Source organism: Xenopus tropicalis, chromosome 3, assembly GCF_000004195.4.
Source record: "Xenopus tropicalis strain Nigerian chromosome 3, UCB_Xtro_10.0, whole genome shotgun sequence".
Classification (NCBI taxonomy): domain Eukaryota; kingdom Metazoa; phylum Chordata; class Amphibia; order Anura; family Pipidae; genus Xenopus; species Xenopus tropicalis.
The window spans coordinates 17550921-17575339 of NC_030679.2; the positions used below are offsets into that span (position 1 = coordinate 17550921).

Consider the following 24419-nt stretch of genomic DNA (forward strand, 5'->3'; position numbering starts at 1 on the left):
CCGGACTCCCAGTTACTTACATCCCCGCTGCCCCCACGATCTGCACCAGTAGCTGTCGCAAAGCGCCGGCTCACGTGGGTAGGAGGAGCCGTAAAGCGGGTTGCGTTCCAAAATGGCGGCGTCCATAACTGCTTGTGAGTATAAGGGGACAGGGGACAGTGTCACACAGCCCAACGGGCTCTGATCATCTCGGTGTTTCTGGGGCGGTGGCAGGATATGTTATATTTGATGACTGGGATAATATTATTGGCCAGAGAGACTGCATGTGGTGCTCTCTTAACCTACAACTACATACAGCTGGAGAGAGCATGCTGGGAATGTTAGTACAGTAAGAGCTGGAGAGGTTTCAGGGGTGTGTGTGTGTGTGTGCGCGCAAAACTTTGCAGGCTGACAGCTTATAACGCTGAGACACTGGGCAGCAGCCTGTAGGGAAGCCATGGTTGACATGTGGCCCCAAGCTGTAATTTCTTTGCATTTATGGGGCCCATAAAGGCAGTATTTATACAGGAAGGATAACCAGGCAGCCCTGGTTATCTAGCATGCCCAATGAAGGGGGATATTGGGATTTGTTGCCAGTCCTGTTCTACCTATCTCTGCAGTAGTGTTAGCAGCTGCTACATATATACTATTTACTCTTTTACTCATCAGATTGGCCTCTACATGTATCTGCATGCTTTGCAGCCAAACTCTTTCCTATCTCTGCAGTAGTGTTAGCAGCTGCTACATATATACTATGTACACATCAGATTGGCCCCTACATGTATCTGCATGCTTAGCAGCCAAACTCTTTCCTAGTGCTCCATGAATTTAGACACCATTGGGTGTCCTGTGCATCACTTATGGTGTCCCTTATCTATTATAAGCTGTAAAAAACCCCCTTTAAAACTTAAAAGGATACCAGCAATATTGAGGTGGAATTTTGAAAGTGCAACAAGTTATGTAGCTGTGGTTGACCTACAAGTCTCAGTACATGCACTAATATCCAAGAATGTAGTTGACCTCTTGCAGCCCAGAATGTCATGGATTTCAGATAGTATGCAGTGTTTTATTTACTGCTTGCTGTGCTCTCATGCCCCTAGGGATGGAATACAAGAAAAGCTCATACGTGATATATTGCAAATGGTATGGTTATAGGGCCATGATATTCTTATCCTGCAAGGGATAATGTCGCCTCTACTGAAAATTATAAGGATATAAGAAGCCATTGAGAGGTCCTGTGACCATATAAAGGTTAAGGGCAGGGAACTCGGAGTATCACTCATGTATTTAATGGAAAATGTACCCCCTACTATAAATTATAAGGATATTAGAAGTCACTGAGTGGTTTTGTGACCATAAAAAGGCACAAGGCTGCAGGTTGAGTTATACAGGGAATTCTGAGTATCACCCTAAAGTTACAGGAGTTCTTTGCCCATATAATGGTATAAGGCAGATGGCTGTAGGACTCTATATCAGATCCCTTACTTAAAATTCTTAAGATTAGCCAAATTGTATAATAACATTAGGCTTTTTTGTCTGGCTACACTGTGAGGACCCAAACTGCTCATGCCATTACTGATTTCCGTGTAAACCCCCTAACAACCCTGGCACTGACAGTTCTTCACTTGGGAATGCTTTAATGCATGTTTTAATGTAGATAGGCGACTGTACCAGCAATGTCAGTTGGTTTTTCATTGAAGAGGTGGCACATTGGGTTTGGGTGCTCCTTTGCTGCTGAAATATAATCGGAGCAAACAGCCCATGTGCCAGCAGCCTTAAGGATGGGTTTAAACAGACAACAAGCCACTTCTGCTGCAATGTTTGCTAGCTTATATCTGTAGCTGACTGTTGCAGAAGGGTATTTATTTCAATGGCAGTTGCTTGGTTGTAAAAGCGTGGCCATACTAATTGCATGACACATTGTAAAGCTACTGTAAACCCAGCAGGACATTAAGCAAGCCATGCCACTTCCACCTGAAAAAGTTCTGAAAAAGCACAACTTTTTAAATACATATTTATGAATGTTACAAACTACCCTTCCAAACAGAAACAGCTTCATCTTTAGATGCTGGTTTCTTTAATGGTAGTTTGTATTGGAATAGAGCCTAATATTCCCTAGCTGGGCAGATGAGACAGCATAGCATTTACCCTCACCTTGTTATCCGCATTCATCTGATGATTTAGTCTGTTGTGTAACTGCCCACTCGCTGCCTAGAAGATGAGCTCCGCTCTGCCAGCAGACTAAGAAAATTAGGTTATGGTGAGGATGCTTTGCCCTGGGGCTTTGGCCTTTTGAAATGAAATCTTTGACAGTGGCAGAACACAATATAAAAATGAGGTTTGGTCTGGTTTTGGGGATGACACAATTTCAAAATTGTTCCTTTTGTATAGAACTGACCGTAAAATTTGCCCTTTTCTACAGGAAATGGGGAAGGTTGGTTGAGAGATTTCCTTCCTATTTACACACATGAGAATTCATTGCAATACTGGTGTATTTTAGCTACTTTATCATTTGCTCTCCTACAGATTCCGAGACTGTAGCATTGGCCCCCAAGGGATCCATAGCAAGGGCAGGAGAAAGAGCAGAGGCAGCTACAGGCAAAACAAAAGGACTCAGGCCCCCAACTGGGGGTAAGAATAACATAGATAAGGGATATCCACCTCCAGCTGCTGTCACAACATACAGTACCCCCATCAGAAATCACAGGAACCCATACTATTTTGTTGCCAGGGTCCCAGGTTCTTTTGCCTAACCAGGGCCATTTAGTGGTAGGACCTGCCAACTAAATAAGAAAAAAAAAATGTAATCTATACTAATATGCCTCTGATCTACCCAGGCCAAGCCACATTCTGGCAAAGGGGTCCACCCACTCTCAGCTTAGCTTTTCATGACCAGCACAACTAGACAGGACTGACTGTACTCTCACCTGTTCCCTCCTGATGCAGGCCCTGAAATCTCAAGGAAAGATAAAAATGCAGAGGAGTGCCACTTAGCAAGTCTTATTGCTAACCCCCCTGCCAATGCATCTCTTCTTTAAAATTTTACTCTATAACCGAGGCAGCGCCATCTTATTGTACCATCATTGACCCCAAATGTAGGTGATCTGCAAAGATGGTGCCTCTATGGAAAACAAGGCTATGTGGCCAGGTGTGTTTTTATTATAGTAGTGTAGGACCTGCTTGGAAAAATTTTAGTATCTAGGGTCACCAGGCAGAAGATAGAAAATGTGGCCTTTAAATTTGTGGCTTTCTTTGTCCTTTCTTTGGCCATTCCCCAAGCAGTGGATGGAGGGGCCCAACCTGACAGCTGATGTTAAAATATAACTCCCAGCACTCACAGAAAGCAAACGTTCTAGAAGAGAGGGGGACTGGGCAACAACAGCTAAAAGGCTATATGTTGAACAGGCTGATCAACAAAGTCTGATTATCCCCAGGGCTGTGGAGTCGGAGTCGGTGTCCCAATTCACAAACAGTCATAATTAATTACTTCTCTGCTATAAGAATAAAGCCCAATGCACGCAGTGCATAAACGAACACGTTGAGTGACCATGAAGCATGCTTTTCATTGACTGTATGAATGTATAAAATACATTAGCATATTAAAAACAGAGGAGTCGGAGTCGTGGAGTCGGAAGTATCAGAAACTGTGGAGTCGGAGAATTTATCCACCGACTCCACAGCCCTGATTATCCCAAGATCACTCACTATTTGAGTAATTAAAAGTGGGTGTGGCTTAACAGAGTATGTGGTGGAATCCTTTGTGGATCCAAGGCCCAGTTTTGGGTCACTGGGTGGATCTGGGGCATGGCTAAAGTGTCTGTTAGTGCTCTAGTATGTGACAAGATTTCTCCCCCTCTCTTTCTTTCAGCTGTATGGGGGACATTACTAAAGATACACAGAGGGTAAGTAACATATATATATATTAATAGTTAAAGAATTAGTGCATGGTGTCCACTGGAGAGTGAATCCTTTATAAAGAATAAGAAGTGAATCTTGTCAGTAGTCATGTAAGGGAAAACATACCACTATATACTGATATTGGTAATTCTTCCCAGGAAGCCTTCTTACTTATATTAGTCAGTGGGAACAGCCATGGATAGGTCATTTTATATACACTAAGGGGCAGATTTATCAAAATGTGAGATTAGAGCTCCTCACAGAAAAACTCACCCACTTTCTATTCATTCCTTTGGGATGTATAGAAACACACGAATCAATGGGCGAAGGTTCACCCATTGATAAATATGCTACTAAAAAGTAGTACTAATACTAATAGTACTAGATGGTAGTATTTCTATACAGTAATAAGGTTTTCCAGGGTTGGGAAACTTGAGGGACTTCTGACATACAGTTTGAGTATCAATCAATTACATTTTAATAAAAAAAAAACGGAATAACCTGGCCTTTATTATTTTAGCATTATTGTTATTTAGCAGTACAATACAGATTACTCTGAGATACAGGCAGTAAATTAGGAGCTGTAATTCAAATAAAGTCTGGGTAGTAGCTCCTTGTAGATTGTAAGCTCTTTTGGGCAGGGCCCTCTTCACCTCTTGTATCGGTTATTGATTGCTTTATATGTTACTCTGTATGTCCAATGTATGTAACCCACTTATTTTACAGCGCTGATGAATATGTTGGCGCTTTAGAAATAGATGTTAATGTAATGTAGTACCGAATATTATGATCCCTGCAAATGAAATGTGTAGTAATACAAAACAACCACAAGATGCCAGTATGCAGCCTATTTAATGTATTAGTGTCTACAATAGGGCTCATGTAATTCTGCAAGTGCAGTTGCAGCCTCCACACTGTCAGTTATTATTATTAATATTATTATTATTTACATTTATTTATAAAGCATCAACATATTCTGCAGCGCTATACAATAAGTGGGTTTCATACATTGGACATACAGAGTAACATATAAAGCAATCAATAACCGATACAAGAGGTGAAGAGAGCCCTGCCCAAAAGAGCTTAAAATCTACAAGTTGCAGGTAAAACCATATTCATTTAAGGTACTTGTGTCAAAATGCTCTCCTTGCACTATGTTCTGACTCGAGCACTGCTACACCTATTGATCCAGGGAAACCCTGGAGCTAGCACTACCTCCTTCCTTCAGGGTTCCCATCGCACCCAGTGTTATTAGATGCAGCGCATTTTGTGCCTAAAGAGATGGTAGCAGATGTCAGGGGCACACTGAACATTTTTAATCACCAGCATTCAAAAACCCGGCACATTCATGCATCCCATGTTCAAAGCACTACAAAATGATTCCAGGTTGATTGGAGTTCCTCATGGTATATAGAGTCAGAAATGGTTTTGCAGCATATATCAAAGCAGTGCTTCTTGCAAGCCACTTAAATACTTTTAATTCCTTCCTCCCTTATTTTTTATTTAGATGAATGCATTACAATATTCATGTTATAGGTTTTCCCCTGCTTACATACTGGCTCTGTAGAATACTGCCTTGCCTTTTACATAGTTACATAGTTAATAGTTACATAGGGTTGGAAAAAGACCAGAGTCCATCAAGTTCAACCCATCCAAGTAAACCCAGCACACACAACCCACACCTACCAATCTATACACTCACATACATAAACTATATATACAACCAGTAATACTAACTGTAGATATTAGTATCACAATAGCCTTGGATAGTCTGATTGTTCAAGAACTCATCCAGGCTTGATTGTTTTTATGGGAAAAAAAGGACATCCCCCATCTGCCTATAATCCCCTCTAATGTACTTGTACAGAGTAATCATGTCCCCTCTTAAGCGCCTCTTTTTCAGAGCAAACAACCCCAACCTCGACAGTCTAACCTCATAGTTAGAATCTTCCATCCCCTTAACCAGTTTAGTTGCACGTCTCTGCACTCTCTCCAGAGACTGGAGCCCAAAACTGCACTGCATACTCAAGGTGAGGCCTTACCAGGGACCTATAAAGAGGCAAAATTATGTTCTCATCCCTTGAGTCAATGCCCTTTTTTATACAAGACAGCACTTTATTTGCTGTAGTAGCCACAGAATGACACTGCCTGGAATTTAGACAACTTGTTATCTACAAAAACCCCTAGATCCTTCTCCATTAAGGAAACCCCCAACACACTACCATTCAGTAGATAGTTCGCGTTTATATTATTTCTACCAAAATGCATAACTTTGCACTTATCAACATTGAACCTCATTTTCCAGTTTGCTGCCCAGTTTTCCAATTTTGTCAAATCGCTCTGCAAAGTGGCAGCATCCTGCATGGAGCTTATAGTTTTGCACAATTTTGTGTCATCAGCAAAAATAGAAACAGTACTGTCTATGCCCACCACCAGGTCATTAATAAACAAGTTAAAAAGCAAATGACCAAGGACGGACCCCTGCGGTACTCCACTAACCACACTGGTCCAATTAGAAAATGTTCCATTTACCACCACTCTTTGGATAGAGAACTGGCTGAAGGATAGATTACAGTTACAAATATTATATTCTAGGCCAATATTCCTTAATTTGATTATTAAACTTCTGTGAGGTACTGTATCAAACGCTTTAGCAAAATCCAAGTAGATGACATCAACTGCCATTACAGCATCGAGGTTCCTACTCACCTCCTCATAAAAGGTGACTAAATTAGTCTGGCAAGATCTGTTACGCATAAAACCATGCTGGCACAAACCTATAGTATTGTGAACTGCAATGTATTCAATGACCCTATCCCTTATTACCCCTTCCAAAAGGATTATTTTCCTACTACTGATGTCAGACTAAAAGGCCTATAGTTTCCAGGCTGAGAACGGGATCCCTTTTTAAATAACGGCACCACATTAGCAATCCGCCAGTCTCTTGGAACCATGCCAGACCTCAACGAATCCTGAAAAATTAAGTGAAGAGGCTTGGCAATCCACAGTGCTCAGTTCATTTAATACCCTGGGATGAATCCCATCCGGTCCTGGACCTTTGTTTACCTTTACATATTCAAGTCTCTTTTGAATTTCCTCCCGAGTGACCCATGCGTCAGTAGCTAAATTACTAGAACTGGGCATATTAAAAGGGAAGCCTTCATTAGGTGGCTCCTCAGATGTATAGACAGATGAAAAATAAGAGTTCAAAATTTCTGCTTTTTCCCTGTTCTCATCAACCAAGTTACCCCCCCCCCCCCCCCCCCGTGATAATAAGGTTCCCACCCCTTCTTGCTTCATTTTTTTACTATTCACATAATTAAAAAATAATTTTGGATTCTTTTTACTCTTAGCTGCAATATCCTTTTCCATCTCTATTTTAGCTTGCCTGATAGCTTTGCACTCGCTTCCACAATTCCGGCATATGCTGATAGATCATGTACCCATCCCAAGAAGGGGTGGGGATAGAGACTTGGACTTACTCAAGGTGGAGGCAAGATGGATCTTCAAACTGGACACTGTTGCCCCACGTGGTCTAAATGAACTACTTCCTCTCTCCATTTTTATCTAAACAAGGAACAGGATTTACTTGAATGTCTTGCCACACTGTGGCCTTCCTTATTTTCTTATTTTCTAATCCTTAATAACTAATATTGGTGTTTCCAACCTCCAAGTATTAATGGTTTATGTCCAGATTTATGGTCTCCACACTGTTTTGGTTATTACCATTTTTAATTATTTTCATTTTTTATTTTTATTTCACCTTGGGTCCTTTAGCCCTTCTTGTTCACCTGGTTATGTGCACTCCACACTTACCCATTTCTATCACATTAATTGCTCACATAGTAACCTTCTGTTGAGGGTACAATACCTTTATAATTTTCATGATCCATTTGTTTGATTCTAATTGCCCTATACGGTGGGCACATAATATATATACCCTCTGCTAGTATGATGTGCATTCTTTTTATTCTTACATGGATGCTGTACATAAGGTCTCTGTATTCCTTTTGTCACCTCACATAGTGAGGTTTGGCTCAACCCTAAAAAACCTATTGTTATATATAACAAATTCATGTTACCAGTCGTTCTATACATGGCTGCTGTGCTTGACACCCTGAGTGTTCCCCCCTCAAGGTCCTTAATGGACGGGTTGTGCTTGCATTATTTATTTTATGAGACTTAGTTGCATGTCATTTCTATTTTTACTTTTCATTTTGATTTTTCATTTTGATTTTTCTTTATTCTATTTTTCTGGAGACACAGTCAATGGGTATTGACAAGTCTACCTGTAACCCCTAATCTAGGACCATATTACATGACAGGCTCGCACCAGGTGGCTATCCACTTCTGCTAAACCATATACATCAGTATTTGTAATATATATTCTAATGGAGTAAACCAGGGGACATGCCAACTGTCACTATCTGAATATGGGCTATAAATCTATGTAGGAGCGGGGGCTGGTGATGTTACCATTTTACATACAGTACATCTGGTTCGGCATATTTGAGCGACATGTGAAATTCCTTTGGGCTCGCTTTGTGGGTCCTTATTGCTCTTATATCTCTGGAGTGCTATTTGCGGGCCTTCAATTGGCCCTATAGGTCCTGGTCCTTTTTGAAGGCGGTTTACATTAACTAGAACTGGACACGGGAGAGTTGTAGTTGCACCCGAACGCGCTCTCCACCACTCCGTGTAGCCCGTTGGCATCACTTGTTGCACTTCATCTCCCGCAGATCGCCAGGGACTGATGCAGGACCCTTGCACTCCTCACTGTCTGCCAGCTGAACCTAGATATCTGTGTTGGTTGCCTATTGGGCACATCTAACTTGCACTCCTGGTGCCAGCTGGGGTACGTTGCATACATGGTAACTAGGCAAAAGTGCGCCCCACGCTCCCTACAATTCGGCACGCTAATTGAACACGCCCGACCAGCTTCCGCAACATTTGACTGGGCATTGCCTCCGTGGGCGATATGTTCTGCTCCACATGATGATCATATTTACACCAGGGCTGTGGAGTCGGAGTCGAGGAGTCTGAGTCGGAGGCAATTTTGGGTACCTGGAGTACCTGGAGTACCTGGTACCTGGCAAAAAATGAACCGACTCAGACTCCTACTAAATTTAAATGGGAATAAAAAAAATAAATAAAATAAAGCAAGTTTAAATGTCCCAATTCACAAGCAGTCATAATTAATTCTCTGCTATAGGAATAAAGCCCAATGCACAAAGTGCATAAACGAACACGTTGAGTGACCATGAAACATGCTTTTCATTGACTGTATGAATGTATAAAATACATTAGCATATTAAAAACAGAGGAGTCGGAAGTATCAGAAACTGAGGAGTCGGAGAATTTATCTACCGTCTCCACAGCCCTGATTTACACACTGTAGTTCAGAGATCGCTGGGTACAGGTGACAGGTGGTGGTTCCTCTCTGTGTGCGTTCCTTTATACTCCTAGCTTCTCTGGTGCGTCCGGACATGGGTCCTGGGATCAATACCCGATGCCTGTCTCCAACAAATAATTATCCACTATAACCTTTTGCTCCTAGCAAATAAGGCATTCATCAAATATTAAAATTGTGTTTGTGAAGTCAGGGGACACTACAAAGCGAACCCCTTCATTTACTCTATAACCTTTCCAACTGCCTTTGCCAACTCCTGCTTAAAGTTTTCAGGTTTAAAATATCCACCTGCTTTTACATGACGCGCTGAACTGAAAACACACACATTACCTATTTTTACGGCATGTCCATTTTCTGAATGAAATCGGATAAGGGTCCCCCTGCTGTGTGAGATAAGGGTGTCACTAGGCACCTCCGTGATCAGTTTTGTTCTAAAAGCCCCTCTGCCTGGGACCTCATGGCTGAGTAACTATTAGTAGCTATTTCTATTAACTATAGTAGTGTTCCTGAAGCAAACACACAACTTTTACCAGTGCAGGGCAACAGTACATTATATTTTAATTATTTTAAAACATTTTTATTTTTTAGTGTTACTGTTCCTTTAATCCCTGATAGTTATTAAAAAGAATAAACTAATTACACTGATTACTGTAAAGCTTTCTTTTAAGGGAAATGAATGCAGGGCCCCTGACCGTGAGTGCTTTTAGATGGCTAAGGGCGGGATGGCAGAAGCGGTGGCGCGATTTCGCGGAAATCGCCCCGCCGCGTCTGCCATCCCGCCGGCGACTTACATGTTCGCCGGTGGGATGGCAGGGGTAGGCAACTCGGGGAGATTAGTCGCCCGCGAACAGGGAGTTTTGCCACGGGCGACTAATCTCCCCGTGTGCCAGAGCCCTAATACTTTTCTGTGTGTCATACACCTTTACTCTGGAATCATTTTTTTTTTATTAAAGTTTGCTGACAATAATAATAAATATATATATAAGCAATCTAGGATTTATCTTACTACTGGGGTCTGATTAGAAAGGGGCCCCTAGTGAAATCTCTGTAGATGATCGGATGAAGCGTGGGGACAATTTGTCATGATCCCCAGCGCAGCCCTGGGAAACCCAGCTGTGAAAAAGACCACAAAGAATTGAATACATGCTGGGTTTTGCTAAGTGCTTGGTAAGTTGGAAGCTGGTCTGGAATGGAACTGATTGGTAAATGGGTTATGTGTTTCAAACATTTTTATTATTATTTTTATTTCAAATTATTTTATTATGATATTTTATAAAGTCTACTCTGTTACTCTGTACTAATACTCTGTATTAAAGAGAGAAATTTTTTTTTATATTCATTAAGGACCCAAGTTTACTTCTCGTCCCCCTCCTGTTAACCACGAGTACAGTTATAACCAATCTAAATCCTACAATTTAGAAAACATAAACAAAGATCTATTTGGTATATCTATCTTTTTTAAAATCTCTGTTGTTCTTCTTTAAAAAGGAAATGCTATGCTAATGTGTCTCTGCTGTGCTAGTGAATGCCTTGTCTGACCATAGCCTAAAGCTAACCATTTACATGAGTGGCAGAATGTCTGGATGAATGTGGCAGAATGTGGGATCCGTTATCTGGAAACCCTTTATCCAGGAAGTTCCGAATTAGGGGTGGGCTGTCTCCCCATTTTAATCACACAATTTAAATTTCCTTTGTCTCCATAATAATAAAACAGTACCTTTTACTTGGTCCTGAATAAAATATAATTGATCCTTTTTTGAGACAAAACCATCCTATTGTTTTTTTTTTTTTATTATTAGACTTAAGATGTGGAGATCCAAATTACAGAAAGATCCTTTATGCATAAACCCCAGGTCCAGAGCATTCAGAATAACAGGTCCCATATCTGTACTGTGAAGTTTTAGCCATGCTAATGCATAACCACAGGCTGGAGGCACAACCAGTATGGCAGCTCTTACTTATACAGGTATAGGACCTGTTATCTAGAATGCTCGGGACCAAGGGTATTCCGGATAAGGGGTCTTTCGGTAATTTGGATCTCCATACCTAAAGTCTACTAAAAAATTTAAAAAACATTAATTAACCCCAATAGGATTGTTTTGCATCCATTAAAGATTATTTATATCTTAGTTGGGATCAATTACAATGAATTTGTTTTATTTCTACAGAGAAAAAGGAAATCCGTTTTAAAATTTTGAATTATTTGATTAAAATGGAGTTTATGGGAGATGGGCTTTCTGTAATTTGGAGCTTTCTGGATAATGGGTTTCCGGATAAAGGGTCCGATACCTGTATGAATAAACACAAAAATTCAGAGAAATACTTTTATGTTTTGTGTTGCAGTTTGACTGCCAGTGGCTGCCTCCCCCAGAGCTGTGTCCATACAAGTGCCGTATTGGAGAGGAGCCGACACTGGGAAATGAAAAATAGGATTGTGTACCCACCGCAGCTCCCTGATGAGCCTCGCCGACCCGCAGTGAGTTCAGTCCTGTGCCACTTCCTTGGTTCAAATGGGAAGTATTATTTTAGACTTCACATAATTTCCTTTATTCCAATGTTAGAAGTTTATGACCACCTCTTCTTCACAATAACATCACTTTTGTTGATGTCTGATTGATTGCTATGGGTTACTAGACCTTTTAGAAACTGCAGCTGTTATTGCATTACCCTTATTTAAAGGAACCGTAACACCAAAAAAAGTTAATGTATAAAATGAATTAAAATATAATGTACTTTTGACTTACACTGATAAAAGTTGTGTGTTTTCCTCGGAAAGACTACTATAGTTTATTAAGTTGCTGTGAAGCCATGGGGGCAGCCATTCAAAGGAGAAAAGGCACAGGTTACATAGCAGATAACAGATAAAACCTCATTATATTCTATAGAGCTTATCTGTTACCTGTGCCCTTTTTCTTTTTCTCCAGCTTGAATGGCTGCTACACAACAGCTTATTTATATAAACTATAGCAGGTTGTTTTTGTTGTTTGTTGTTGTTTTGTTGTTTTTTTTTTTTTTTGTTTTTTTTTTAGCAAGCACGCAACCTTAACCAGTGCAGGGCAACAGTACATTATATTACTTTAAAGCTCTTATTTCTTTTACAGGTGTCTGTGGGACACAGGGACCGTGGGTATAGTATCTACCAGCAGGAGGCAGGACACTAGAAGAGGAAGAAGCCCCTCCTCCCTGCTACTATACCCCTTGTCACTTCCTTAGTGTCCTCAGGAGACAGGATCCTTACAGCTCTCTGAAGTCTGCGGCCAGATTAATCTGGCACCAGGGGTTGTCCTATAGGGCCTCTCTAGAGTTCCCTCAACAGGCTTCCCCCTACGTGGGACACAAGCACCGGAGCCAGTAAGACTCCCATGGAGCGGGCCACACAGGAATCCCTGCCTCTACCTTTTGAGTGCAGACGCTGTCCGGCAAGTACTCGGGCCCCCCAGGTCAGTCTCTGCCAGCTCCCCGGTCAGCCTGGTCCAGCCTGCCTTGTCTGCCCCAGTAGCCGGTGTCCCCCTCGCCCAGGTGCCCCTCCGCATCCCCATGCCTTGCTCCGCGTTCCCTTGCGTACAACCGTGTCCCCATGCGTTCCACCGTCTCTTCCTTATGATGGCGCGCCCTCTTTTCCGGACTCTCTTCTGGCACTGGGACGGTATTCTTGCAGGAGGGGGCACTATTAGGGGGACATTAGGAACGGGCAGGGCAGGACTAGAACTGTGGCTGGGCTTCCTGACAGGACTACGCCTTACAGGGTTTGGGGTCCTTAAACGTTTTTTCTGAGTACTATGAGGGTTGAATTGTCTGCCTGAAAGTGTGTGTGTGTATATATATATATATATATATATATATATATAGATATATATATATATATATATATATATAGATATATATATCTTTATATATATATATATATATATATATATCCACTAATATATATTTGTGGAAAAAAAAAAAGAGAAACCATATACCTTTCCTTGCATTGTCTATTGTATTAAAGCCTATCTGTCTTTTTTTGCTAATTACCCGCTGACTGTTTGTCAAAGACTTGCACGTCTTGTTTTCTCCCATGGCAGAAGGCATTCCAGAGGGCCCCTTCTCCAGGGGGGGCTCTAGTTCCTCAAAGGTAAAATACCTAGCTTGCGCCAGATGCTCCCATCTGCTCCAAGCTTCCGGCTGAGACTCTGTCCCAGGCTCTGGACGTGCCTCCTCTCCCCACCACAGAGATAGCAGGGGGGCCCCTACCCCAGCACTGGCACTGGATGCTCAAGCGCAGGCCTCCTCTTCCAACCAGGACCCTCCTCCATGGGCGGCTCAGCTTTCCACTGGCATTCCCAAGTTAGCGGCCTGTCTTGATAAACTGCTAGACAGACTAGATAAGGAAGATCCCCAGCCTGCCGGATCCCTCAAGCGACAGGCACTACTCCGCCTGGAGGACTACAGTGACTCCGAGTCTCTACACGCTTATGCTACTTGGGAGGATCATTCCTTAAGCGAGGGAGAGATTTCTTCCGACAGGCCGGATGATCCAGATGACATAGCCAAATCTTCACCTGAAGCTATCGATTCTCTCATTGCATCAGTCATGTCTTGTCTCGACCTCAAGACTCCAGAATCTACCCTAGAGACCTCTTCCTCTCTCTTCAAGCGCCAGAAGAGGACCTCTTCCGTTTTTCCTTCTCACGACCAACTGGACTCTCTTATCCAGTCGGAGTGGGACCACCCTGAAAAGCGTTTTCAGGCCTCTCGGCACTTCCAACGCTCTTGCCCTTTCCCACAGGAAACTCTGGAAAAATGGTCCACCCCCCCCCCATCAGTGGATGCTCCGGTGTCCCGTTTGTCCAAAAACACGGCCCTTCCTGTCCCGGACTCCTCCTCCTTCAAGGACCCTATGGACAAGAAGATAGAAGGTTTCCTCAGAGCCACATTCACTTCCGCGGGGGAGAGCCTCCTCCCGGCCCTGGCCTCAGCCTGGGTTTCTCGGGCGGTTCAGGCCTGGTCCAACTCCCCCATTGTGGGCATTTCCTCGGGCTCTTCCAGACAGGAACTCTCTCTCTTAGCCTCTCAGATCCGAGACGCCAACGAATACCTTTGCGAGGCCTCCCTGGATTCAGTCCAGGCCATCAGTCGTACTTCTGCTCTTGCCGTAGCGGCGCGGCGCTCGCTTTGGCTCAAGCTCTGGTCCGCCGACATGTCCTCTAAGAGGTCGCTTACCACCCTCCCCTTCAAGGGCAAACTGTTATTCGGGCCAAAGCTCGACAAAATAATCAGCCAGGCCACAGGAGGAAAGAGCACCTTCCTCCCCCAGCCCAGGAATCGTTCTTCCTTTCGCAAGGGCCGCTTCTTTCGCCCCAGGGGCTCCAAGGTCACCTCCTCCAGGGATTCCACAAGTTTCAGACGCGCTCCAGGTACTCCTGGCAGGGCAGACGCCCCCAAACTAAGCCCGCCGGCAAATACTCCTCCGCATGACTATCCCAAGGCGGGAAGCCTCACTCCCGTAGGAGGTTGTACCTTCAGGCTATCGCCTCGAGTTCCTATCCAACCTGCCAAGCAGGTTCTTCGTGTCTCGACTCTCTCAAGACCCTCTCAGACAGTCCGTCTTCCTCTCCATTGTACCCTTGGGACGAGAGAGTAATCATGCCTGCCGGAGAGAGGTTCCGGGGCTTTTACTCCAACCTCTGTTTCTCTCGCGTCAAAATGGAATCAGTTAGGTCGGTGATTGCAGCCAAGGGGCCCAACAAGTACCTAGTGGCCCTGGACATAAAGGACGCCTATCTCCACGTCCCCATTTTCCCTCCCCACTGGAAATACTTAAGATTTATGGTCAAAAACCTTCACTTCCAATTCACAGCCCTCCCCTTCGGGCTCACTTCTGCGCCACGCATCTTCATGGCGTCGGTGTCCCTCAGGTCACAGGGGGTCTCCATTACCCCATACCTGGACGACCTTCTTCTCAAGGCGCCATCCCCTTCCGCAGTGATATCCCAGCTGAACCTGGTCACAAGAACTCTAACCTCTCTGGGCTGGAAGATCAACCTGGAGAAGTTGTGACTCACCTCATCCCGCTGGATGCCTTCCTGGGCATGATCTTCGATACAGTACAACAGAGTGTTCCTCCCCCCCAGAGAAAATATCTCGAATCCAGGAATTGACGCTTCGTCTGATCCAATCTCCATCCCCGTCCATCCGCTTTGCGATGCAGGTGCTAGGATCCATGGTGTCCTTCATGGAGGCGGTGCCCTTGCGCAGTTTCACCTGCACGACCTCCAGTGGAACATCCTAGATCAGTGGACCCGCACCAGCCTGTCCGAACGGATTCGGATGCTTCCCAGGACAAAGGCCTCTCTTGCATGGTGGCTCAACACGTCTCACCTAGCCAAGGGACGTCCTCTTCAGGAACCACACTGGCGCCTTCAAGGGCTGGGGAGCAGATATCGGCTCTGTCTGTCCTCTTTCAACGTCATCTGGCTACCCTACCGGACATAGCCACCTTCCTACAGGGGGTTTCGCGGCTTCACCCCCCCTTCCGTGATCCCATTCCTCCTTGGGACCTTAACCTTGTCCACACCGTTCTGCAGAGCCCGCCCTTCGAGCCCCTGGCCATCCCCCTAGCGTGGCTCACCTGTAAGATGGTTTTTCTGCTGGCCATCTCCTCGGCGCGGAGAGTGTCCGAGATCTCGGCCCTATCACACCTGCAGCCAAACCTCGTCTTCCACTCGGACCGAATGGTCCTCAGAACCCTGCCTTCCTTTGTGCCTAAGATCGGTTCTTCCTTCCACATCAACCAGGACATCACTATTCCGTCGTTTTGCCCTCAGCCATCTTCCCCCAAGGAAGTGGCTTTGCATTCGTTGGATCCGGTCTGGGCGCTAAAGTTCTATCTACACCGGACCAAGGACATATGTCAGTACACATGTCCCTTCATCTTGCCCTCCAGCCCCCAGAAGGGCTCTCCGGCTCCCAAGGCCACAATATCCCGCTGGATTAGAGAGGCCATCCGCAGAGCATACATTGCCAGAGGGAAGTCGCCACCTCTCCACATCAGAGCTCACTCTACTTGGGGAATCGGCACCTCCTGGGTCTTTAGAAACAGGGCCTCAGCCGAACAGGTCTGCAGGGCCGCCACATGGTCCTCCATCCATGCTTTCACTAAATTTTACAGATTTGAGATTTTTGCAGCTTTCGGGAGAAAGGTACTGTAGGCCGCAGACGCCTGAACCCGCTTCTCCCACCCTTATTTAATGGGACAGCTTTGGTATGTCCCCACGGTCCCTGTGTCCCACAGACATCTGTAAGAGAAAGAGATTTTGTGATAACTCACCGTTAAATCCTTTTCCTCTTAGGACGTCTGTGGGACACAGGGCTTCCCTCCCGGAAGCGATTCTTCTGGAAAGTTTTCTGCCTGTGTATATAGTTATGTTATACTGTCTGTTATATTGTTGACAAAACTGGCTCACTAAGGAAGTGACAAGGGGTATAGTAGGAGGGAGGAGGGGCTTCTTCCTCTTCTAGTGTCCTGCCTTCTGCTGGTAGATACTATACCCACAGTCCCTGTGTCCCACAGACATCCTAAGAGAAAAGGATTTAATGGTGAGTTATTACAAAATCTCCTTTTTTTGGTGGTGGTGTTCTTTTAAGAGGCTAGATAGAACTCATCTCTCTGGCTCCTTTGCAGAAACGGTGACTGATACCTTACTGTGCCAATATTCATTTTTAGGAGGTCTACCATTGCCGGAAGCAGATCAAATACAGCAAGGATAAGATGTGGTATCTTGCCAAACTGGTAAGTATGTAAATCAGCTCCATGGCTGCTACCAGCTAAGACCGAGTAACTATAATTTATTTATAAATGTTTGGGTTATTTGGTTAAAACAAATTTTTATTATACGTTCTTGAGGTTACTCAGGTGACTTTTATATCCTACCTCTATAGTGTTAAATTTTCTTACTCATAGGACAGTCTTCCTTGCGGCCCAATTAAAGGCCATATACACCTATGCTTAGCATAAGCTTATTAATTTGGGCAAAATGTGTTGAGATTTCCTAGACTGAACTTCAGGAACCCTGGAAGGAATGGAATTATTTAGTTTTACTCAGTCTCCCAGTTCATGCTTTACTACCACAACTCAATCCAGTTTTTTAATGTTACTATTTCACTTTTGAGCTGTGCATTTTGTGATTGCAGACAGTCTTGAAGGCAATGGGGTTTCCTGCAGCTTTTTTGTCTTAAGGTTTCCTGAAGCTTTTTTTTCCACAAAAATGTTGCCCTGATTACTATTACAGGATATAGGAGGTTAAAAAGCACTTGCGTCCATCACGTTTAACCCTTTGCCCATGTGCCTCACTTCTAATTCATGTATCTCAATCATTAGCATTTTGTTTAATGTCCCATCACTTTCATACAGTTGCAGCTTGGCCTTTAAAAGTTGTCTTTGACCGAAGACTGGAGCTTTAAATATAACAATGAGTAGCCATCTGTAAAATAAGTGTGTTGGTCATCAAAGTGAAAATTTCCATTGCTATTAATTAATCTAGATCGATAGAAGTGATATGTAGATCATCCTGTAATTGAATAGAGGGACTCGTGACATCCAGACTGAGGGGCCCAGCGGGCACTGTAATGCAGGAGTACGATAAGAGACTCCTCGTACAACAGCACCAGATTAAATTCCATGATTGCCTTTTTCAGATACGAGGAATGTCTGTAGACCAAGCTATCGCGCAGCTGGAGTTTAATGACAAGAAAGGGGCCAAGATTATGAAGGAGGTAAGAGACGGGCGCTTCTGGGGATAGATCCTTTCTGTGCACGTAGACAGTGCATTTAGCCAGTAGTCGTCAGCCAACAGTCAAAGTCTCCCTTTAAACTTGTCACTTATTAAATTAAAGGACAGTTAATGTCCTTGAAAATCTTAAACCCATGTGCCTTTCTAATTGTATAGGTCTGCCCTTTCAGTCTCCCATTGGATTTCAAAGTAGTGTTCTTTGATGCAGTGCTATTTTTGTCTTAAGGTTAAACATTATAGTTCTTATGTTCTTGTAAGCAAGCTGGAGTTATATAATCACACCCAGCCTAAATTTGTTTTACAGCAATCATAATAAAAATCCCACACATCCTTGTGTCTAACTATCTTCATTGGAATATTCTCCATACTCGTGTGCTAGCAATATTCTAGTCTTCATTAATGAGCATACCTGCCCTCCCACTTGCACCATCCTTAAGAATGCATCAGGCATCTTTGTATGAACACTTGTCCGTATAGGCCATAAAGCAATGAATTGGCCAAATAAAGCAGAAAACATAGAGTTTTGTTACTTTGTTGCAATTAGTCACTGAGGATATCTGTAACCCTATAAAGGCACAAGGCTGCAGGCTGAGTTATACCGGTCAGAGTTCCCTTATTGGGAGGTACTATCTTCAGAGGTTTGCAGCCACTATGGGGGTGTGTTTTGTGCTCTCATACGTCAACTTCTTTATGGGGTGATGGGAGTGGCTGGATTTCCGTCTCTTCAGGGCTTTTATTAGGGAATTGACATGGAGATAGGAACCATTATCAATAGGCAATAGAAGCATTTATTGCTCCATAGAGGACTATATTAGATATGGGCGGGAGATGAGTTCCTGGCAGAGTTTTTAGTATATTGTAATGATAATATGTATGATTTACGTTGTGCCATGGAGAGTCCTGAAGAACAAATGGCCTTCCTGGATGTTTGTTTTAAAAATGTATAGGAAAAGGATAAGAACACTAATGTATCGTAAACCCATTACACTGAATTCTTTTTCACATACCATCACCTAAAGTCTGTCACCAGGAGAATATGTGCTACAAGGGACATATTTAAAGTTATAGAAAAAGTGTCTCTCTTGACTACTGTGGCCAGCACACCCTTCAATGTTTCGTCAAAATTTTTTTTATTGCAGATATATTGTTAAAACCAACGTTTCGGTCCTTGTTAGGACCTTTCTCATATATATATATGTAAAAAATGCTGATGCACACCAGGAAAATTTTATCAAAAAAAAGATACTTAGTTTATTTAGATCGACGTTTCGGTCCTCACCAGGGACCTTTATCAAGATCAAGGTCCCGGGTGAGGACCGAAACGTCGATCTAAATAAACTAAGTATCTTTTTTTTGATAAAATTTTCCTGGTGTGCATCAGCATTTTTTACACATTTACATTGTTTATCTGATTTGCACCCAGGTTGTTATCCCTATAAGTGTGTGCCTCAGCCTTTTTATATATATATATATATATATTGGTGTGAAAAACTATTTGCCCCCTTCCTGATTTCTTATTCTTTTGCATGTTTGTCACACAAAATGTTTCTGATCATCAAACACATTTAACTATTAGTCAAAGATAACACAAGTAAACACAAAATGCAGTTTTTAAATTAGGGTTTTTATTATTTAGGGAGAAAAAAATCCAAACCTACATGGCCCTGTGTGAAAAAGTAATTGCCCCCTGAACCTAATAACTGGTTGGGCCACCCTTAGCAGCAATAACTGCAATCAAGCGTTTGCAATAACTTGCAACGAGTCTTTTACAGCGCTCTGGAGGAATTTTGGCCCACTCATCTTTGCAGAATTGTTGTAATTCAGCTTTATTTGAGGGTTTTCTAGCATGAACCGCCTTTTTAAGGTCATGCCACAACATCTCAATAGGATTCAGGTCAGGACTTTGACTAGGCCACTCCAAAGTCTTCATTTTGTTTTTCTTCAGCCATTCAGAGGTGGATTTGCTGGTGTGTTTTGGGTCATTGTCCTGCTGCAGCACCCAAGATCGCTTCAGCTTGAGTTGACGAACAGATGGCCGGACATTCTCCTTCAGGATTTTTTGGTAGACGGTAGAGTTCATGGTTCCATCTATCACAGCAAGCCTTCCAGGTCCTGAAGCAGCAAAACAACCCCAGACCATCACACTACCACCACCATATTTTACTGTTGGTATGATGTTCTTTTTCTGAAATGCTGTGTTACTTTTACGCCAGATGTAACGGGACACGCACCTTCCAAAAAGGTTCAACTTTTGTCTCGTCGGTCCACAAGGTATTTTCCCAAAAGTCTTGGCAATCATTGAGATGTTTTTTAGCAAAACTGAGACAAGCCTTAATGTTCTTTTTGCTTAAAAGTGGTTTGCGCCTTGGAAATCTGCCATGCAGGCCGTTTTTGCTCAGTCTCTTTCTTATGGTGGAGTCGTGAACACTGACCTTAATTGAGGCAAGTGAGGCCTGCAGTTCTTTAGATGTTGTCCTGGGGTCTTTTGTGGCCTCTCGGATGAGTTGTCTCTGCACTCTTGGGGTAATTTTGGTCAGCCGCCCACTTCTGGGAAGGTTCACCACTGTTCCATGTTTTTGCCATTTGTGGATAATGGCTCTCACTGTGGTTCGCTGGAGTCCCAAAGCTTTAGAAATGGCTTTATAACCTTTACCAGACTGATAGATCTCAATTACTTTTGTTCTCATTTGTTCCTGAATTTCTTTGGATCTTGGCATGATGTCTAGCTTTTGAGGTGCTTTTGGTCTACTTCTCTGTGTCACGTAGCTCCTATTTAAGTGATTTCTTGATTGAAACAGGTGTGGCAGTAATCAGGCCTGGGGGTGACTACAGAAATTTAACTCAGGTGTGATAAACCACAGTTAAGTTATTTTTTAACAAGGGGGGCAATCACTTTTTCACACAGGGCCATGTAGATTTGGAGTTTTTTTTCTCCCTTAATAACGTAAACCTTCATTTAAAAACTGCATTTTGTGTTCAATTATGTTATCTTTGACTAATAGTTAACAGTTTTTGATGAGCAGAAACATTTAAGTGTGACAAACATGCAAAAGAATAAGAAATCCGGAAGGGGGCAAATAGTTTTTCACACCACTGTGTATATATATATATATATATATATATATATATATACTATATATATATATATATATACTATATATATATACTATATATATATATACTATATACATATATATACTATATATATACTATAAATATATATATATACTATAGTAGTATAGTATAGTAGATATAGTGTATATGTGTGTGTGTGGCAAGCTGTTTGCTTTTCAATATTGCTGTCCCTTTAAAGACCATGTATTTTTGCTCTGTACTGTCCAATAAACATAATTAAGCCTTTACTGTTGATTTAAAAGAATAGTAAATATACTGCAACTACCATTTTGGTACCTTAAATAAAATGTATAAAATACAATCTCCTGGCTGCGGCTCAGTTGCTTTTTCCCTTTTAATTGCATCTCCGATATATATATATATGCTACTGAAAGGAGAGAATTACCTGACAAACAGCTTTCAGCTACTAATTATTGCCCCCATGAGGTGGATAATAAAGTGTGTTTATCTATACAGCCTGTTCCATGATAAAAAGGGAAACAAGTTTAGACAGCATAAAAATATTGTTAAAGGAGAAATAGCCCAAATTCCTGTTTCTTTGTTCATATAGCTCAACCTAACCCTGATTTTTTTCCAGTTCTTTTTCTTGACATGGATAGGTTTCCCTGCATCCCTGGCAGTTTTTCTCTTCTGTAAAAAATCTGCCAAACTGAGTAGCCATTTTTTACACCGCACACTGATAGTTTTCTCTTCCTATTCAGGTTCTTTTAGAAGCTCAAGATTTAGCCGTACGGAATCACAATGTGGAATTTAAATCCAACCTATATGTCGGTAAGTGCCCATGCAAGTATCAGCAACTATCTTGCGTTGCATGAGATTTCTGTGTGCACTATGAATCCTTGTTCATTCCAAATATTTATCATTAATATCATTTATAAAGGAGAATGAAACCTATTTTTCCCCTTTCCTCAACCACACCAAGGAAACCCCCAAAATGAGAAGCAACGCTGTGGGTAGAGGGGCCTGTGCAGGGCACTATGGTTAAATTATGTGTATTGTTCTCCTTTCAGCAGGCAGAATACCTTATTTTTTATTGTATTTGATTTTATATTCTTTTGATTTAGTTTTCCCCCTAAATATCTAATGCTGATTTGCCTTGCATTTTGCATCAGTCTATTTTCTCTGACTCTGTGGGCCCATCCTTCCTTACATCCTGCCATAGCTCTTCTGTAGTGTTATAATCCCTAGCAGGGTCCATGGCCTAGTGACCCTAAACTCTGAGCATACAGTAAGTTTTGCGCTCAGTTCAAAAGAACATCTGAAAATAGAATTATGGATAATTCTCTGAAGTGCCTAATAATTAGCTTTAGTGAGCAAAAATATCATAGATATTCTCTAAGCAGACATGTCTGGCAGGTAGAATAGATATGTTGGAGCTAGATCCATTAGCATAATAAATTGTTATGTCACATATTGTAATCAAGGTATTAATCACACGTGTGCATATAATGGAAGTTGCTGACTCTGACTAATAGGAGAATTTATTAAAAAAAAAGAAATCAGTTGGTGTAACCCCCAGTGCCCTCAAAGAAAAAAATATATCCTGTTTGTGTGTGGTCTGCATACTCAATTTTTCCCATTAGCGTATAGTGTGTATAGAACAACCCATCTTAGAGTATTTGCACATCTGTATTGTAAGTGGAAGCAGCCTTGGCTGAGACATGCTTCATGTACATTAATAAAACAGCACCCCTAGTGGTTAGAAATAGCTGGAGTTATTTTAATAAAGTCTGTGTCTGTGGAGGATGCCTTATCCAAGGAAAAAGATAGAACTCCACCTTCTTTATTTTATACATGCACATCAAAATCAGCTGCTCAGTCAGATCTTGATTAATAGAGATTAAATGCTCTTGTACAGGTATAGGACCCATTATCCAGAATGCTTGGGACCAAGGGTATTCCGGATAAGGGGTCTTTCCGTAATTTGGATCTCCATACCTTAAGTCTGCTAAAAAATCAATAAAACATTAATTAACCCCAATAGGATTGTTTTGCATCCAATAAGGATTATTTATATCTTAGTTGGGATCAATTACAAGGTACTGTTTTATTACTACAGAGAAAAAGAAAATCAGTTTTAAAATTCTGAATTATGTGATTAAAATGGAGTCTATGGGAGACGGGCTTTCCGTAATTCGGAGCTTTCTGGATAACGGGTTTCCGGATAAAGGGTCCGATACCTGTATATGAATAGATGAGGTCGTAGGCAACTAAACTTGATTGGGACCCCGTTCAGCTTAATCTGTGCCTGAACAAATGTAGCCTTGCAAGCACATCTCCCTATTGGCCATGTATTGGGTTATTTAGCAGTCAGCAAACAATTGGACCTCACTATGTATAGCCAACTTTAATAAATGTACCATGTTGAGACCAAGCTGGAAATAAATGTTTATGGCCGGTTCTGCTGTCAGTGTGTAATCTCCTCATTTAATCTAGTCATTTTTCTCTTTTTAGCGGAATCCTTTTCCAACAAAGGCAAGTACCTAAAGCGGATCCGTTATCATGGACGTGGCATGTTTGGAATAATGGATAAGGTCTATTGCCACTATTTTGTCAAGCTGGTCGAAGGCCCGCCGTCTCCTAAAGAAGAGCCAATGACAGGCTTCCAGCAGGCCAAGGAATATGTCCAACAGCTTCGGAGCCGCACCATAACCCATGGCTTGTGAGATCCCAGAGCTATATATGGTGGGGCAGCTGTAGCCTTGTGATATGGCATTTTCCTGTTCAGAACTAATAAACCACTTTGATATATAAATATATTGTTTTCTATTTGCTAAAGATTTTGTCTTTTTGTTTTTTTCCCTAAATTCCTAAAAAAAAAAAAAAAAAAAGCGTTCCGCTTGATTGACTGTCAGCCATCTGCTTTGCAATACTTTCATTCCAATATAAACACTAGAATGTGTCTAATGTGATGGTGGTAGTTAAACCTAAGGCGCCATTTGCTAATATACACCTTGGGGCACATTCATGAAAACGAGAGTTCGAATCCCAAATGGGATAAATTCGGATTGGATACGATAATTTCTTAAGATCGCAAATATCACTAATATGCTTATGAAAAAAACGTATTAGTCACTATAATATCGTAATTGGCAATCCGAAAGTCACAAAATTTTTGTATCCGAACGATCAAAAAATGCAGGAAAACCTTTCCGACTTTGATCCTTCTGTGCATGATTTTGGAAGCCTCCCATAGGAATCACTGTGCAGCTCCAACCTGGCCC

At 42.3% G+C, this 24419-nt stretch overlaps 2 protein-coding genes across 5 annotated transcripts in view; one reads left to right on the top strand and one right to left on the bottom strand.

The window, feature by feature from the left end:
* gemin5 (gem nuclear organelle associated protein 5) overlaps positions 1-105 on the bottom strand; it is a 31262-nt gene extending 31157 nt beyond the window's left edge. For all 3 annotated transcript variants that reach the window (XM_031898704.1, XM_031898703.1, XM_004912787.2), the window contains exon 1: positions 21-105. The gene's annotated coding sequence lies outside the window, so the exon portion shown is untranslated. The remainder of the gene's footprint in view (positions 1-20) is intronic.
* Positions 88-23952, top strand: mrpl22 (mitochondrial ribosomal protein L22). 2 transcript variants are annotated; one of them, NM_001079446.1, is made up of 7 exons: positions 88-134; positions 3848-3881; positions 11630-11762; positions 16995-17060; positions 17966-18043; positions 21897-21966; positions 23650-23950. In NM_001079446.1, exons 1-7 carry the CDS (start codon positions 113-115, stop codon positions 23859-23861), a joined length of 615 nt encoding a protein of 204 aa, NP_001072914.1. In that variant the 5' UTR covers positions 88-112; the 3' UTR covers positions 23862-23950. The 2 variants fall into 2 exon arrangements, with proteins under 2 accessions (NP_001072914.1, XP_012814754.1); XM_012959300.2 differs by lacking the exon at positions 88-134 and adding an exon at positions 146-319 and having other exon boundaries at positions 23650-23952.
* Positions 23953-24419: the final 467 nt, after the last annotated feature.

Excerpts from the sequence above, each read along its gene's own strand:
- mrpl22 (XM_012959300.2), top strand. The coding sequence starts at position 217 with ATGTTATATTTGATGACTGGGATAATATTATTGGCCAGAGAGACTGCA. Across the intron at positions 320-3,847 it reads GGAGAGAGCATGCTGGGAAT|CTGTATGGGGGACATTACTA; the intron begins GTTAGTACAGTA and ends TCTTTCTTTCAG. Across the intron at positions 18,044-21,896 it reads GGGCCAAGATTATGAAGGAG|GTTCTTTTAGAAGCTCAAGA; the intron begins GTAAGAGACGGG and ends CTTCCTATTCAG.